Genomic DNA, 18172 nt, shown 5'->3' with positions numbered 1-18172 from the left:
CACTCAGCTTCCTCTTCATTCCATATAATGTAATCCTCTCTAACATTCTACATTCCCCACTATCTGTTTTTCACAACAGTGTGTGTGTTTTTTCATAGTAATACATCTAAAATATTAAAGATATAGAATGCAAATACATCTTTTTATTAATTATTTTACTATATGCATATATACACAAAAACACATATAAATGTGTGTTTATATAGGTATATATTTAATACTATATATAAATGGAACTTGGGGGCGTGGCCGAGGCATCAAGATGGCAGTCACACTGGTCAGGGCCTGAGGTGCTGGCACCGACAGACGTGGCGGCCCTTGGGGGCAGCAGCAGAGAAGTGAGTTGCCGCCACAAGGGAATGTGAAGGAGTGGTGGCCCCAAGAATCGGAAGAGGCCTCCTCCCGGGGTTGTGCACCCTAACGAGGGAGCACCTGGCTGGTGCTCCTGGAGTGGGCCAATGGCTGGAGCTGCCTCGCAGTGGGCAGCGCAGAGGAACAGAACGGCACATGGAGGCTGGGGCCCGAGACTTGGCAGCTTTCTTGGTGGTGAAGGTAGGAGGGATGTGGTAAATTGGGTGGATTGGACTGAGGGGTGTGCTTCCCCCCTCTTCTCTCACCCCCCCTTGCATAGGATACAAGGAGGGCCTCCCTTCTTGGGGGTCCCCGGTTGGGGCCATGGGGGAGCCTGGTGGCAGGTGGTAAGGCCTTGCATTGAGGGGGTTGGATTTTCCCCCACCCCCTCCTGTATAAGAGAGAGCGATGCCCCCCCCAGTCCTTAGTGAGTTGATTGGAGCAGTGGGGGACTGCCAGCGAAGGAATAGGCCCTGCTGTGGAGCAGTGGCCCCCGAGAAGAGGGGGTGGGGGGATCGGGCCCGGACGGCTGGTAGAGATATTTGGCGAAGGAGAGGCAGCGGCGCAGACAAGGAGAGGAGGGAGGCTTGGTTGTGCAGACCTGCTGGGAGCCAGTGAAAGCGGGGGAGGGCCCCAGTGGGCGGAGCGGCGGCTCCTAGGTTTGCACAGGGGGAGCTACAGATGCAGGCCGCGGACCGGACCCGCGCGTAGTGGAGCCACACAGACTTCGCTGGGTCCGGGAGGGACTGACGGTGGAGCCTCCCTCAGGAATACCTTGCTTGAGTGTAGCAGGCGGAGGAATCAGCCAAGAGCCATAATGGGCAAGGACAAACCACCCCGACCGACATCTGCGCAAACACGCATAGATCAATTCGCCAAGGGCCCAAACCCGACCCGGCAGGTGAAGAGGGATCGGGGGAAGTCCTTGCCCCCTGGAGATGTGACCACCATCCTTCAGGTCATACATTCCTCCCAGGCGGCAGTAGAGACAAAAATCAGGGAGGTCAGACTAGATGTGTCCTTGGTGCGTCAGGATCTGCGCTATGCTACCGAATCACGGAGGCGGAATCCAGGCTTTCTAATGTGGAGGATGAAATGAGTACCCTTACAACACAGGTCGCCCAGCTTCTTGTACGGACATCTGAGCTGCACCGCAGAGAGGAGGATGCCAAAAATCACTTGCGGCACAATAACATTCACATAATTGGCATCCGTGAAAACACTGAGACTGCCTCCCCTGCCTCCTACCTAGAGGAATGATTTAAATCCTGGGTGCCCTCGAACTGCCTCACACCAAGGTTCACCATAGAGTGGGCCCATAGAGCGCTGGTGGCCAGGCCCTCCTGGGATTTCTGCCGAGACCTGTGATACTTCGTTTTTCAACTATAAAGATAGGGATGCTGTGTTGCAGGTGGCCCGCGCTCATGGAGAACTGCGGTGTAATGGAGTAAAAGTCCTTGCGTTCCCTGACTACACCAGGGAGCTACAACAGCAATGCTGCTCATACGCAGGAGTATAGCAGAAACTGAGGACAATGGAGATATCATACCGGCTTCTTTTCCCAGCTCGCCTCAGAGTGGTACACGCCAACAAGACCAATTTTTTGAGTCTCCTGCAGTGACCTGGACATGGCTAACAGAGGAGAGTCTGCTGACAGCGGCTGGAGGTGGCCGGCGCCGGGCCTGGATTATCTGTGTATACGACCACAGAGCCAGCAACACCGTACCAGGTCTGGGAGGCGCAGAGGAAGGCGGGGATCCCGGCCTGGTTCTCCTGTGTTGCGGCGGCGTGGGGTCTGCTGGTCCCACCCCGCACGGCGAGGAAGACACAACGGAGACTCACGGAGCGGCAATGGAACTAGTGGAGGGGGGGCCGCCCGCAGGGCCCAGAGACCCCTTCAGTGACTCTGATCTGTCTCGGAGCCCGAGGCTTTGGGTGGCCGAGAGGAGGGGGGAGGGTGAGTCAAGATCAATATTTGCTTATGTCTGGTTATGTAACTGTCTACTGAATTTGGTCAATACATCTGGCATTATGGAGGGGTCACCACAACTGGTCAGATTAAGTTTGAGTAGGGCCTTCAAGAGTTGAATGTTTTTTTCCTGCAAGGGGGAAAGATGCTTCTGGGGGGAAGTATAGGGTGGGGCAGGAGTTGGGGGGTTTACGGGTACGTCTGCCATTAGGCAGCTAATGTTGTTGTTGGGAGTTGCTACTTGTTTTCCTTTCACTTCAGACACACATGGTATTAGACATACACCTTGATTAACAAGACGTCTCGATGGACGCGGGGACGACAGGCCCACTTGCCCACTTTGTGGAACTGGGAACACAACCCCTTGATCGCAGTGTAACAATGACCTATTCACATATAACTGGTAGGACCAAGACGGGTTCTCTCTTAGGATGTTAACGGACTTTTAGATAAGGTCAAACACACGGCCGTCCTCACATATGCCCACTGTCAACAGCCTGACCTGCTGCAGGAGAGACACTTGCTTGGGGATTACTGTCCGTTTCTGATACGTAGAGGCTTTGACACAGTTTATCATGCCAGGTTTGTTTGCGACTCAAGAGGGGTGGCTGTAATGCTGAGCCATAACGGTCACGAAAGTAAAGAGGGATCCCCATGGGAGGTTCCTGGTCCTGTCTGGGTGCATTGAGGGGCTCACTCTTGGTGTTATTAGCATCTACGCCCCACTGGCATCCCTGCACCTCACTCTAAATAACCTTCCCAAAATACTCCTGGACTTTCCTCAAGGGACCACCCTGATAGGTGGAGACTTTAAGGCGGTCCCAGACCATGTGCGGGATGTGTCGGGTCCCCCACTGCACTATAGGCGGGCGGCGGCTTCTAACTTGGTGAACTGGATGGCATCCTTGGGGCTCTGCGATACCTGGAGGACCTGGGACCCGCGACAAGCTTGGTTTACATACACCTCGGCAGCACACATAACGCAATCTAGGTTAGACCTTGTTCTCCTGCCGGCTTCGGACTGCAGCCAACTTACGCACATTGAGATCCTCTCAAGGGGCATCTGTGATCACGCCCGCTGCAGCTTGTACTAGGGTCTGCTTCGGCTGTTGACCGCCTGATGTGGCGGCTGGACGCATGGTACTTACAACACAAACCCGTTGGCCAACAACTACAAGTAGCTATTCAGGAATATTTTTCCTTAAAAGCAAACTCAGTACCATCAGCGGGTACCCTATGGGGAGCAGGTAAGGCAGTGGTGAGGGGGGGTTACTAGGGGACTGGTCCGCACTCGGGAGCAAACCCAGAGGCTTCATATTTCTAATTTGGAGGCCCGTGCTCTCTGTCTGGAGGGTAAATAATCCACACAGCCCTCTAAGGAACTGAATAGGCATCTCATGCTCTTACAGGAGGAGATACGCAACCACTCTTTGGAAGCAGCCAGACATTTATGGCGTGCTTCCACGGCTCGGTTAATTGATGTGGAGACAAAAATGGGAAACTGCTTTATTGGTTGGTATCACACCATCAATCATCTAGAATAATCCCCGCGATCAGCGACACAGGTGGGGGGAGGGGGTCACTAAGCTGCAGCAGGTAGCAGACACTTTCACTACTTACTACAGCAATTTGTACAAAGCGTCCTCAACGATTATCCCAGAGCACACCCGACATGTGCTTCCGGTGTTGTCACAAAAAGACATAGATATCCTCGATTAACCTATAACGGAGGAGAACATAAGTGAGCCAATTAAGGCAGTGGTGGCTGGGAAAACTCCGGGGCCCGATGGGTATCTGCTGGAATTCTACAAAATGTTTACAGAAGGGTATGACGAAGTGGCCCAGGTTGGTTCCTTTTCGGATGGAATGGATACGCCCACTTTAGTGGTGCTCCTCAAGAAGCAACCGCCGACCAGATATTGCGCAGACTACGGACCAATCTCACTTATTAACAATGACATAAAAATCCATGCCAAAATTCTGGCAACCCGCCTTGGGAGGGTCCTGCCAGTCATGATCCACTCTGACCAATGCAGCTTTATGGCCAACCGGAGTACGCATCACTGTATATGCCGTCTCCATGTAGCTCTAGCTCGACGTCATCACATGCCCTCTGATTTAGCACTCCTTTTAATTGATATTGAAAAGGCCTTTGACACGGTGGACTGGGGCTACTAGAGTTCGGCGCTAGTACAGGCAGGCATGGGACCGAGATTTTGCAAGATGATCCAGGCTCTCTATATCAATCGAGTGGCTCAGGTTCGGGTGAACAATACATTATCCTTTGCCTTTTCCATTGGTAGAGGGACGCGTCAGGGCTGGCACGATTGATTAGGATGGACCTAATATACTGTGGGCGGAGGTGGGATCATACACACAAGGACCGAGTGGCATTGTACACTGATGACCTTATGGTATATATGGCAAACCACAGTGAAACTGGTCCACTTAGCCTTCATTTGTTGCGTTGCTTTGAAGAGACGTTGGGCTTGCGAATGAACCCGGATAAGTCGGTGTGGGTGCCATTGGCTCCACCGTGTGATTGCTATGACTGGCAAGACCAGATCCCTGTCTGTCGACTGAGCTTTTAATATTTGGGGGTCTGGGTAACCCTCCTTCCTGAGCTGACATGGGGCCTGAACATGACCCCACTTGCTTGACGGGCGAAGGCAGACTTGGTGCGGTGGCAGTCCCTGCCTTTAAACGCTTTGGGCCGTGTGGCCCTATACAAAATGATGATTTTGCAACAGTTCTTGTATGTTCTTCAAACTTTTCCACTTTCGATCCCATGCTCATGGTTTCGGGCTCAGGATAGAGAGGCAGCGGCCTTTCTTTGACGTGGTACGAGACATCGCATTGCGCTACAGTACTGTCAGAGGGGTACATACGAAGGGGGGGTGGATATGGTCAACCTACAGCTGCACTACTTGGCGACATAGTTGCTGGTCATTCATGACTGGTTTAATGGGGGCTGGGCGGATCCGGCCTATCAACTTGAGTTGACAGCGTTGATTTTCCTCAGATATTGGCTATTCTTTATGGCTGTCCAGTTCCTCGTGACCTAGAACCAGTGACCAGGGTGGTCTTTCTTACCTGGCGGGCAGCTTTAAGGCATACGTGCTGGGAGAATGTGCTTACCCAGCAGACCCTCTTGTGGCATGGTACCTGGCTGAAGGAATCGGCGGCTCTGCAGAGGTTTGGGAAGTGGGATCTGCTGGGACTATCTCTGCTAGGGGATGTGTGGAAGGGAGGATCCATGAGACCCTCAGGCCACCCATCAACTTGCCCACACTCAGTTTTATAAATACCTCCAGCTCCGACATGCCCTTCACATACGCTTGCTGTGCGCTGACACGATACCAGAACATAGCCAGCTGGGGGCTAAGGTATTGATGGGAGCTTTGTGGAGGGGGGGTTTCTCCCAGCTCTATAGAATGCTAATTAATGACACTCTGGGTGACTTGGATCATCTTCGGTCCTGCTGGGAGGGTTGGTTGGGTCCTCTGGAGGACGAAGATTGGCGGGATGCTTTCATGGCACCCAGGTTGATAGCAATATCATCTAGATTGAGAATTATACAGATGAATTTCCTGTATGGAGTATACCTCTCTCCGGCGAGGCTACATCGAGCTGGGCTACGAACCTCCCCCAATTTCCTCTAGTGATCTCCCTGTGAAGTATGTTAAATACAGTGTTGTATTCAATGTAACAGCGGTACATAAAGTTCTTCCTAGATAAAGCTTTTCAAACTTATGCAACTGTGCTGTCCCTCATGCCAAAATATGCTTTACACAACATTTGCCCTTTGAGTCAAGCAGAGCAATCAGGTGATAGTTCTCCAGAATTGGATATTTCATTGATTCACATGTTTGGCTTATTCTCAGACAGCAAGTCCGCTTGTGGCCAATCCACCTCATTATGTGACCTGAACTCCTCTGAGCTCTGCTAATTTTCTTTAGAACGTATTTTTATATCAGTCATTCTCTAGAATTTGTTCTTCACTCCAAGCTGCAGAAGGTAGACACATTTTGCTACTTCTGAGATTGGGAGGCTGTTGCCTTGAAGATTTGTTGTCACCATGGCTGACAAGTCATCTCAGTTCAGATCTCTATTCACTTCATGTTTACTGTATGAAGCGAGGAAGATCTTCTCAGAAGATTCCGCATGATATGGGTCTTCTGTCTCAATACGTTTTGACATTTTTTTGAGCACTGCCCTATTTGCAGGTAACTTACCACTAAAACTCTCAACGATAGACAGTGGTTTGACTTCACCGTGCATTGAATGCTGACTCCCTGGGAAAATGTTTCTGTCAATAGTAACATTCTACTTACTTCTGTCTTTGAAGGCCAGAAAGTGCAAATTCTAAAGATGCAATCATAGACTTTTCAGCAGGATCTCATTAGACCCTCACCAAAAGACCCTCTGTGCTTGCCCTGAAAGTGCATACTCATGGTACTTCAACAGAGAAAGCCAAATCTAAACCTGCTTCCCATCTGGGTTCAACCATGTCTGTTCCATAGACTATGTTGATGCCATCAACGATTCCTTTGTTGCTAGCGAAAGGCAAACAGTCTTCGTTTAACCCACCATCATTGACAAAATTCAGATGACAATGTCAAGGACAAAAACAATCACAGCAGCAAAGTCCAAGGCATGTTGGCGAAGGCACTGTTAGCAGATTCCATCCCATTGATGAAGGCAACCCAGGACTTGTAAACATCACTTGCAGCTACTCTCACAGTGGCCCCCACTTCAAACAACAATTTCAGCAATAGTACCATCATTTTCTCTTGTGTCTCCTATAAGGTTTATGCCGGGGTCACGCACAGAGCTGTTTAGCAATTATTACTAATCCTACCTAGTGAAGGTGAGTTTGTGACCACACTAGTGAAGAAGATGACAGTCAAGTTCAATGTTTTCAGATGATGATATTCAGTCTGAAGCTGATTCACAAACAGAAGGTCCTCATGTACTGGATATCCAATATGTACCAGGAGATTCAGAAAAAAAAGAGTTTGGTTACAAACAACCCCTGCAATATGACAACATTCTCAAAGGGAACCGGTCCGCATTTGTTGCAGCAATGAGAGACTCCGGGAATCTGGTAACACCATGTGTGGTTCCTACAGATCATGAAGGCAAATGTTCAGACATGCGGAAGATGATTGGTAGTTTATAGGTAAGATATATTAAATAGGCAATGCTAGCACTGTATTATCCTTGCATAAGGGTACTTGTGATATGTCACCCCATTTAATGAAATTGTCAGGCAAAGACCATTCTTAGAGAGGGAGAAATCACATCGAGCGCACTTTACATTTCTCACTTGTTACTTCTAAAACTGGATTCTACCACATGTGTGGCTACAGGAACTGTTTTAAGATGATAGGGCTAGCTCAGCAGCCCATGCCCGGTCTAGAGTTCTAGACATGCAGGGCTTCTCTTACTATAGACATTAGCCTTATGCCAGAGAAGTTCTTTTTAGCTCCAAGCATCGGGCAATTTTCATCATTATGGTAATGGTTAACATTCACAGAATTCAGATTCAGTGATGACCTGCCTTGGGAGTTTCAGCTGGACTATTCCCATTGGAACTGGGTCAATAGTGATTTGCATTTGGCCGGTCCAAACTGAGGTAGCATGGTGGGGGAAAAATTATAGATTAGGATGCAGCCCAGAGCAATCGCCAGTGGTTGAGATTAATTCAAGCGTTCCATCCATCACCTTGTAATTGTTGAAGCTGATGCCCTAAGTGCAATGGATGTGCCCAGATGTGGGTCTTGTGCTCACTGTGCCACTGACATCAGGCTATACCTATCTGATGAGTGTTATCAGGGCGAAACCAGTCCTAGGCTGCTTGTATTTTGGTTTAGGGAGGACCTGGCTTGGCAGTTAAGGCTGCCTTGTTGTCAAGGGAGCAGGGTCGAGACTTATTTGTATAGGGCTGTGTCCAAAGCGAGGTGGCATGGTGGGTGAAAAACAATGGATTGGGAATGTGGTACATGCAATTGCCAGTGGCTGAGAATAATTCAAACATTCCATCCATCGCCTTGTTATTGTTGCAGGTGACTCTCTCTGACACAGGAGGATCTGGAAGGTGGATATAAAATCAATGATCATTCTATCTGGATTTGTGGAACTCTCAATGTTGTGCAGAGAGGTACTGTGGAACAATCGCAGTGCACAATGAAGGCAAAGGAAGCAATTTGCCACTCTATCTGTTACCACATATCCAAAATCGCAGCCCTAAGGGCTTTGTACTGAGACACCAGTATGGGGTACAGCAGTTCCATATATTCCTCGCTATCCCTGTCTTATTCCACACATGTGCCCTTTTATTCGTTTTGCAAATGTTTACAAAACTGGCTCTAGAGACGCATCAGGTCTTAAGATGGAGTCCTTCAGTTCTTCCATGACTCAGATCAGTGCGCTTATGCTTTGAAGTTAAAGGCTAACTTTGTGATCTAATGCATTTGTTTTTGTGATGGAAGTCCTTGTCTTTCGAATGAAGGAAACAAATCTGTTCCTCAAAAGGGGATGCTGGATCTTTGGCTTTCAGGGACAATAATTACTACAGTCATTACTTGCCTTTCCTTGGAGAGCTTAAACTTCAAAGCCATGCTGATACACTTCTCATTGTTTTGAAGTATGTGGGCTACTTGGGGAAGACATTTTGTCCAACTTTCAGTGTGGAAGACGGGTTGTTCTTGTGCAATTCCCCACCAGCCTGGCATCCATGGCAGTGGTGCGGCAAGAAAATGAAGATAGCTGAGTGAGTTTATTTTCCTACATCTCTATAAAATCAGGAGGCGACCAGCTCTAATGCCTGTAAGATTCTGGGTAGGCTAACACACCAGCTGCATAGATCTGTGGACACAATTATTCCCATACCAGGCATGAGTGGCTCATTCTATCCTGCTTTATTGTTCTGGTACTCTTCATGTTCTCTTACCTTTATAGACATCTGACTGCAAATACCGGAGCTCAAAGGGAAACAATACAACTGGATAAGTTGTGCAAGCCTGCCACAGGACAGACTGAACCCTGTGACATAACCTGCAGCGCGTAGGTTCTGGCCTCAGTGGTACTAGAGACTGCTGTGTAGATTTGTGTGTAACTAACAAGTCACCAACTGGGCTCCCCTTTAGATGGTAGATGAATTAACGTATCAGTGAAACCTACGGGTTACATGATTGGATACAGGCAGTAATGACTACACATTTCATCCAACAAAGATTATGCTCCATGTTATTCTGAATAACTTCCAACTCCTTTGCTCTCCGCTGGCTCTACCACCATTCTACTATTAAAACAGGCTGCATGTATTAAAATCTATTTATTACTTTGCACACATAAATACATTTTTATCTACTCTTCATAAATGTCATGTGCTCTTCCATGATACATAGAAAGTAAACAAAATACGTAAGATTGAAAATAAAATCTGCATGTTGGCACTGTTCAGAAGTGTGACTGGTGCAGGCTTTTGTTGTGCACAATTCTTTTGCAACGGTATTATCTAGTGGGCAGATTTAAGAGCCCCTAGCGTCTCCTTGCGTCACAGTAGCATAATTTTTTTTAATGCTAATGTGGTCCAACAAGGCCCAAATCGCTGCGCCAAATTTACAGTGGCTCAATGCATGCATTGCACCACTTTGTAACCCTTTGTGCTACATTGTGCCTGCGCCAGGCATAAAGTATGCAAAGGGGATGTTCCCCGGTTAGGGGGTAGAAGAAATGGCACAAAGAAATCTAAGAGATTTCTTTGCACCATTTGTTTTGCACTTTTAACGTCTGCTTAGAGCAGCCGTTAAAATGGGGCACACCATTGTTTACAATAGTCTTCAATGGGCATAATGCAGCACACTTAGGAAGAGGAAACAAAGAAGGAAAATAAAGATATTTCTCTTTGTTGTGCCTCTGGTGGGAAGGTGTACAACTCTGACACATTCTCAGGTCTGCCAGTGTTAGGAAATCTGAGAATGCCTCTGAATATATGAGTGGATGCATGGGAACACCGATGCTCCACAGATGTAACGCCCCCTCAACGACTTGTGCTGCCTGCCGTTACTCCAGATTTATCAAGCCACGCAGGGCCACGCAAGGTGGCCTTGCTTGGCTTATTAAATGTCAACTAGGTTTTGTGTCGCCCTTGCGTTACCTTGTGGGGCGAAGGATGGTGCAAAACTTTGATAAATCTGGCAGGAAGTGTATACGCTTTCCCAAATTCAGCAGAGATGGCAGTGTGACAAACAGAGTTCTCCAAAGTGTACATTATAGTTCAGATTAGAAATGTTAAGGCTGTAGATTCTTGACCTGTAGAAAACATATCCAATGTAAAGGTTTCACACAATGAAGGCCAGTTTGGATGAATGAGCAGTGAACTACAGTCCCTGAATACATCTGTTTGCATAAATTCATCCACATCTGCAACGATGCCCAAGTAATTTCCGGGGAAAAATCTGAGGTCATGTCTTGCAGCTTGTTTTCCTCTCCATGACTGTGCGGATGGCTTGCACAATTACATCTCTGTTGTTCATAACATTGTACTCAGTCAGTTTCAACAGCTGGTTAAAAGAGCGCTCATCGTAAGTCATATTCAGTATGTTATAAGGTGACCTCCTGCCACTCAGATGCACATCACCGTCTTCCATTTCTGCGGGTGTGCGCTCCACTCCTATGTGAAAAAATAAAAACAAAGACATTTTTATTGCTTTTCACCTTTTTCTTGGTCTTGTACATTCAGAATTTGTTTGATTTCTCCTGCACGGAAGATAAACTTGTGAGGAGTTCCCCCACTCTGCCCCATGTTTGTGTAAACTCTCCTACCATAGCTGTCTGTTGTCTAAACCAGTGTTTCCCAACCTGTGGTCCGGATACCCCTGGGGGTCTGCAAAGCCTCCTCCGGGGGCCCTTGACTGTTTAGAAAATTAATTAATGTTAACAGATTATTAAAGTGTATATAAATAAAGAGGCTAAGTGTCCTCAAATTGATTTGTGGGACCAGTGCAGGTGCATCAAACAATATACTGTGGTCAATGTGTGGCTTCAATTGAATTTAGAAAAGCTCCAGCCTTCCTATTACATTTATTTTTTTTGTTTGCAAGTTGAATAATATGTTTTATAATTTGTGTATGTTTTTGATGGAATGTTTGTTTCTGTATTTTGTTTGTGCATTGTTTTGCAGATAATCACAATGTATAGGCCTGGGTCCCCGGCTTCCAGTAATGACTCAGTTGGGGGTCCCTGTGTTCCAATAATGATTCAGTGGGGGTCCCTGGTTTCCAGTAATGATAAAGTGGAGGTCCAGAGAAGTCAAAAGGTTGGGAACCACTGGTCTAGAGTAATGATTTGCAGCAGTTCACTCCCATGGATCATTTTTAGGTCTGCTGTTAGCAAAGATCTTTTGATTTTACTAAACGTATACGTATAATATACTTACTTAAAGGGCCTTTCAGCCACCTCTCTTCATCCATTGCCCTGTTCTTATGTCATTCATATTAAACTTCCACCCACTAAGCATGGGGCAGTGGGTCAGCCTAGTTAAGCCTCTGGTTAACTTCACAGCCCATCTACACACAAGTTGATTCCCTTCAATCCCAATGTTTTGTTTTTATTTTATTCATTGTGACCTATGTTTTTAGAGCCTGATATGATAGCAGGACACGTTTAATGTAAGCACATGGCACATTCCAGCTTTATTAGATCCCATCTTCTGCTCATGCTGTGGTAAATTCCTTTTTAAGTAGCCTGTTTATCTGACTGCTGCTATTTCACACCAGCTCACATGAACTCTGAAGATAAGATAGTAAGTGTGCTTCATTAGTGTTTCCCTCCCTTCCTCCATTTATCAATGCTTAGTTGCTTCATAATCAAGGAAATATTTATTCATGCTACAGAGAAGATCTGAAAATAGGCCTTGTATCTAGGACTTTAATATACCATCTTGAATCTCTACACTTTTGTCTTTTTTTTTTTACTACCTATATGGCTTAATTTTTCCCATTTATAAAATGCACCCTACTACTGATGACTAAGGTTTGTATGTTAGCTGTATGTCCTCAGTAAGGAAATGTGTTTTTTCTTAACCCGTTCTGTGCCGTGGACGTAATGGTTACGTCCTGCGGCACAGTGCTGATGTGCACAGGATGTAACCATTATGTCCTGGGCACACAGCCCAGAGGGAGCGCTAGCGCTCCCTCTGTGGGGTAAAGTCAGGGATGGAAGGGGAAGCCCTTCCCCTCCCGAACCCCCACCCCCCCCCCGTGACGTCAGCGCGCGAGCGCGCGCTGTCAATCACAGAGCCTCCCCCATCGGAAGAGAAATGCCTTGCATTTCTCTTCTGATCACGTGGGGGAGGCCGAGAGAGGCTTCAAAGGGAAGGAAATGTATTTCCTTCCCTTTGAAGTCTCTCTCTGCGTTTTGGCAGCCGGATTGAAAGCAATCCGGCTGTCAAAACGCCCACTAGACACCAGGGATGTTTTTATTTTTTGTAACTGACATAATGGAGCGACCCCTTGGGCAAGGGTCGCTCCCAGGGGGGCTTTTTTTTTAAGGCCTTTTCTGCCCCCCCGGGGGCAGATTGGCCTATTTTTAGGCCGATCTGCCCCCAGGGGGCAGAAACCTCTAGGCACCAGGGATACATTTTTTTTTTTTTTTTTTGTTTATTTATTTTTTTGTTTTAGGTGTGGGGAGCGACCCCTTAGGCAAGGGTCGCTCCCTTAGGGGGCAAATTATATTTAAGCCATTTCTGCCCCCCTTGGAGGCAGATTGGCCTATTTTTATGAGGCCAATCTGCCCCCGGGGGGCAGAAACCACTAGACACCAGGGAGTTTTTTTTTTGTTCAGGGATTTCACGTAAGGGGAGCAACCTATTTTAATTAGGTCGATCTGCCCCCAAGGGGGTGCAGAAACCACTAGGCACCGGGGATTTTTTTTTTTGTTGTTTTACAGATGGGGAGCGAACCCTTAGGGAAGGGTCGCTCCCCTGGAGGGGCAAATTGTATTTAGGCCATTTCTGCCCGCTTTGGGGGCAGATACCACTAGGCACCGGGGATCTTTTTTTATGCGCAGTCACGCAAGGGGAGCAAACTTGTAGGCAAGGGTCGCTCCATGGGGGAGGGGTGGGGGCAAATTTATTTTAGGCGATTTCTGCCCCCCGGGGGCAGCTCGGCCTATTGGTATTAGCCCTGGGGGCAGAAACCTCTAGGTGGCAGGCCAAATTATTATTATTTTTTTTGTTTTTTTTTAGATGGGGAGCGACCCTTTAGGCAAGGCTCGCTCCCCTGGAGGGGCAAATTGTATTTAGGCCATTTCTGCCCGCTTTGGGGGCAGATCGGCCGATTTTAGGTCCACTAGGCACTGGGGATCTTTTTTTTTGCGCCGTCACGCAAGGGGAGCGACCCCGTAGGCAAGGGTTGCTCCCCGTGGCGGGGGGACAAATTTATTTTAGGCCATTTCTGCCCCCCCGGGACGGCTGAGCTAGAGGCCAAAATCCACAGGTAGGCACTTTGCAAAAAACACCTCTGTTTTCTGTCAAAAAATGTGATGTGTCCATGTTGTGTTTTGGGCCATTTCCTTTCGTGGGCGCTAGGCCCACCCACACAAGTGAGGTACCATTTTTATCGAGAGACTTGGGGGAACGCTGGGTGGAAGGGCATTTGTGGCTCCTCTCAGATTCCAGAACTTTCTGTCACTGAAATGTGAGGAAAATGTGTTTTTTTAGCCAAATTTTGAGGTTTGCAAAGGATTCTGGGTAACAGAACCTGGTCAGAGCCCCACAAGTCACCCCATCTTGGATTCCCCTAGGTCTCTAGTTTTCAAAAATGCACAGGTTTGGTAAGTTTCCCTAGGTGCCGGCTGAGCTAGGGGCCAAAATCTACAGGTAGGCACTTTGCAAAAAACACCTCTGTTTTCAGTAAAAAAAAATGGGATGTGTCCACGTTGTGTCTTGGCCATTTCCTTTCGTGGGCGCTAGCCCTACCCACACAAGTGAGGCACCATTTTTATTGGGAGACTTGGGGGAACGCTGGGTGGAAGGAAATTTGTGGCTCCTCTCAGATTCAAGAACTTTCTGTCACTGAAATGTGAGGAAAATGTGTTTTTTTTAGCCGAATTTTGAGGTTTGCAAAGGATTCTGGGTAACAGAACCTGGTCAGAGCCCCACAAGTCACCCCATCTTGGATTCCCCTAGTTCTCTAGTTTTAAAACATGCACAGGTTTGATAGGTTTCCCTAGGTGCCGGCTGAGCTAGGGGACAAAATCTACAGGTAGGCACTTTGCAAAAAACACCTCTGTTTTCTGTAAAAAAAATGGGATGTGTCCACGTTGTGTTTTGGGCCATTTCCTTTCGTGGGCGCTAGCCCTACCCACACAAGTGATGTACCATTTTTATTAGGAGACTTGGGGGAACGCTGGGTGGAAGGAAATTTGTGGCTCCTCTCAGATTCCAGAACTTTCTGTCACTGAAATGTGAGGAAAATGTGTTTTTTTAGCCGAATTTTGAGGTTTGCAAAGGATTCTGGGTAACAGAACCTGGTCAGAGCCCCACAAGTCACCCCATCTTGGATTCCCCTAGTTCTCTAGTTTTAAAAAATGCACAGGTTTGATAGGTTTCCCTAGGTGCCGGCTGAGCTAGGGGACAAAATCTACAGGTAGGCACTTTGCAAAAAACACCTCTGTTTTCTGTAAAAAAATGGGATGTGTCCACGTTGTGTTTTGGGGCATTTCCTGTCGCGGGCGCTAGCCTTACCCACACAAGTGAGGTATCATTTTTATCGGGAGACTTGGGGAAACATAGAATAGCAAAATAAGTGTTATTGCCCCTTGTCTTTCTCTACATTTTCTCCTTCCAAATATAAGAGAGTGTGTAAAAAAGACATCTATTCGAGAAATGCCCTGTAATTCACATGCTAGTATGGGCACCCCGGAGTTCAGAGATGTGCAAATAACCACTGCTCCTCAACACCTTATCTTGTGCCCATTTTGGAAATACAAAGGTTTTCTTGATAGCTATTTTTTACACTTTATATTTCAGCAAATGAATTGCTGTATACCCGGTATAGTATGAAAACCCAAGGCAGGGTGCAGGTCATTTATTGCCTCTGGGTACCTAGAGTTCTTGATGAACCTACAAGCCTTATATATCCCTGCAACCAGAAGAGTTCAGCAGACGTAACGGTATATTGCTTTAAAAAATATGACGTTGCAGGAAAAAGTTACAGAGTAAAACGTAGAGAAAAATTGCAGATTTTTTCACCTCAATTTCAATATTTTGTTTTTTCAGTTGTTATTTTCTGTAGGAAACCCTTGTAGGATCTACACAAATTACCCCTTGCTGAATTCAGAATTTTGTCTACTTTTCAGAAATGTTTCGGTTTCTGGGATCCAGCATTGGTTTCATGGCCAGTTCGGTCACTGACTGGAAGGAGGCTGAAAGCACAAAAAATCGTAAAAATGGGGTATGTCCCAGTAAAATGGCAAAATTGTGTTGAAAAATTGGGTTTTCTGATTCAAGTCTGCCTGTTCCTGAAAGCTGAGAAGCTGGTGATTTTATCACCGCAGACCCTTTGTTGATGCCATTTTCAGGGAAAAAAACACAAGCCGCTTTCTGCAGCCCCTTTTTCCCATTTTTTTGAAAAAAACGAAATTTTCACTGTATTTTGGCTAATTTCTTGGCCTCCTTCTAGGGATCCCACAAAGTCTGGGTACCTCTAGAATCCCTAGGATGTTGGGAAAAAAGGACGCAAATTTGGCGTGGGTAGCTTATGTGAACAAAAAGTTATGAGGGCCTAAGCGCGAACTGCCCCAAATAGCCAAAAAAAGGCTCGGCACAGGAGGGGGAAAAGGCCTGGCAGCGAAGGGGTTAAAGCTGAGCCAACTTTCTAAAAATCATTCAAGATTGGCTTCTCTACCTTGGGTAAAGATAAATGCTGAGAAAGTCAACCTCACTGAGGCATCAGCCCTTGGTGCTCATTGGTGAATCTTTACATGCACCAAATAGAGCAAAACATCTTGCAGTTTTCATGCATTCCAATATATCCCTGAACCCTGACGTTGGGCCACTAATTAGAGGATACTGTTTAAACTTCTAAGTGTCCGCACATAGGCATAATCTCTATCACTGCTTCTTCTCCTTGAATGAGTGGCAAATTGTGTCCACTATGAAAATATGTTCCCTATGGAGACTCATATGGCCATTAAAACTTACATTGACAGTGCCAGTCAGATTTTTGTTAATCTGGTCACTTGTGTTTGTAGTACTTTCTCTTAAAACTGATTGCCTAAAATGTTAAAGATTTTCTTTTTCTGTCTGCCAGCCTCCCCGTTAAAGATTCCTAAAACTACCTCCACCGCCCCCTACCATCAAAAGCAGTCTAACCAACGGTGTACAGCAGGTTTACAAAGCTTCCATCTAAACGCCAGCCCATTGGAATCAAAATTCCGATACAAAGCCCCGAACATCAAAAAGCCTTCTTCGGATTAAGTGAATTGTCCATTCTCGAACCCTTCACTGTACCGTCTCCACTCTCAACAAAAAATCTACCACCTTCCTGAAATATCTAGGTGGCCCTCAAACACCACATATCCCGGTTTTGTGTCCATTCCTCAAAAAATATGTACATGCACGGACAGTGAACATTAGCTCTTCTCCAGTAATCAAATGCACAGACTTTAGAGAACTGTTTGATATGTCTACACAGTTTTTCTCTTCATGATGTGCAGTAAATAAATACAAACATAAACAAATAGAAATACATATCTTGAGATGGTTATGATATGTGAGACATGAAGGCACATCGACAATAGCATTCCTAATCCCGGAGCAAGAAACAGTGGAATATAGAAATGCAGGTTGTGATCCACCATAAAACATGCTTTGAGGATTAGATTGAAAGTTTCTTACCAGGGCATTTGCACTTCTTGAAGGTGTCATTCACCAGTGGGAAATGAACCACAATAGGGGTGTCTGGAGCATCCACACAATGAAATACATAGCATTCCTTTGGATCCGTTTTGTCTTTCTCCGGCACAGCAATTGTAGGGAATTTGAGTCCCTGCTTTGTGCAGTAATCACAGGTCAGCTCCACTGACTGGTTCAACAAAGAACAGGATAGTATTAAAAGTTAGGTCAACCTGCAAACTAACAGCAAGAGTGTATACGGTGACCTTTACAGCACATCTTCCCAAGCCTTTCATTGATATGAGCCTATTTTGTACTAGCAAGTATAATTCACCAAGTCCCTGACCTTGAGCCATCTGTGTTCCTCTAAAAGTGCTACAATTTATAAATGAATAACTTCACTCCACTAGATTCAACCCCCCTCGCCCGAAGAGGCTCCTCGTACTCTTTCATTACCACTCCACGGGATCCTGAAAGAAAGGTTTGGCAAATCCTGCTTCATAGTTATCAAATTAGTGCATATGAACCAATATTCTTAATTTGTCAATGGACAGCAAGACACTTAAGACAAGTTTCAGATTACAGCAAACTTTCTGTAATCTGAAAAGTAAAAACACTATCCTGTTTCTTAACTCATTCTTCAGTAAAAAAATAACTGTTTACGTTTCCGCTTCTCTAGTCTGAAGTACGTGGTCTTTGATAAGTCATGCCAGAATAATGGCATGACTTTTCAAAGTAGCGACTGACTCGGTAGTGAATGTCCCCACTGACATAGGAGGATTGTTATCATGTCTTCTCTCAATCAGGCCCAAGCATGCAGTGCATTAACCCTGTGGAAAATTAAACCAGCAATAACCGGGAAAAACAGGGGGCCAGATTTACTACCATCTAACGCAAAGCAACAGTGCAACTTGCTGCGTCAAGTGGAGAGAGCAGGAGTGGTGTGC

At 46.4% G+C, this 18172-nt stretch overlaps 1 protein-coding gene across 1 annotated transcript in view; it reads right to left on the bottom strand.

The window, feature by feature from the left end:
- Positions 1–9644: 9644 nt before the first annotated feature.
- Positions 9645–18172, bottom strand: part of LOC138260353 (cytosolic phospholipase A2 delta-like) — a 237588-nt gene continuing 229060 nt past the window's right edge. The window contains exons 19-20 of the mRNA XM_069208771.1: positions 17229–17415; positions 9645–11000 (exon numbers count right to left, since the gene is read on the bottom strand). Of these exons, the coding sequence (XP_069064872.1) occupies positions 10792–11000; positions 17229–17415 (396 nt within the window). The 3' untranslated portion in view covers positions 9645–10791. The remainder of the gene's footprint in view (positions 11001–17228; positions 17416–18172) is intronic.

Source organism: Pleurodeles waltl, chromosome 9 (assembly GCF_031143425.1).
Source record: "Pleurodeles waltl isolate 20211129_DDA chromosome 9, aPleWal1.hap1.20221129, whole genome shotgun sequence".
NCBI classification, from domain to species: domain Eukaryota; kingdom Metazoa; phylum Chordata; class Amphibia; order Caudata; family Salamandridae; genus Pleurodeles; species Pleurodeles waltl.
Note: the sequence above shows the minus strand (reverse complement) of the source record. Positions and strands in the feature narration are given on the sequence as shown.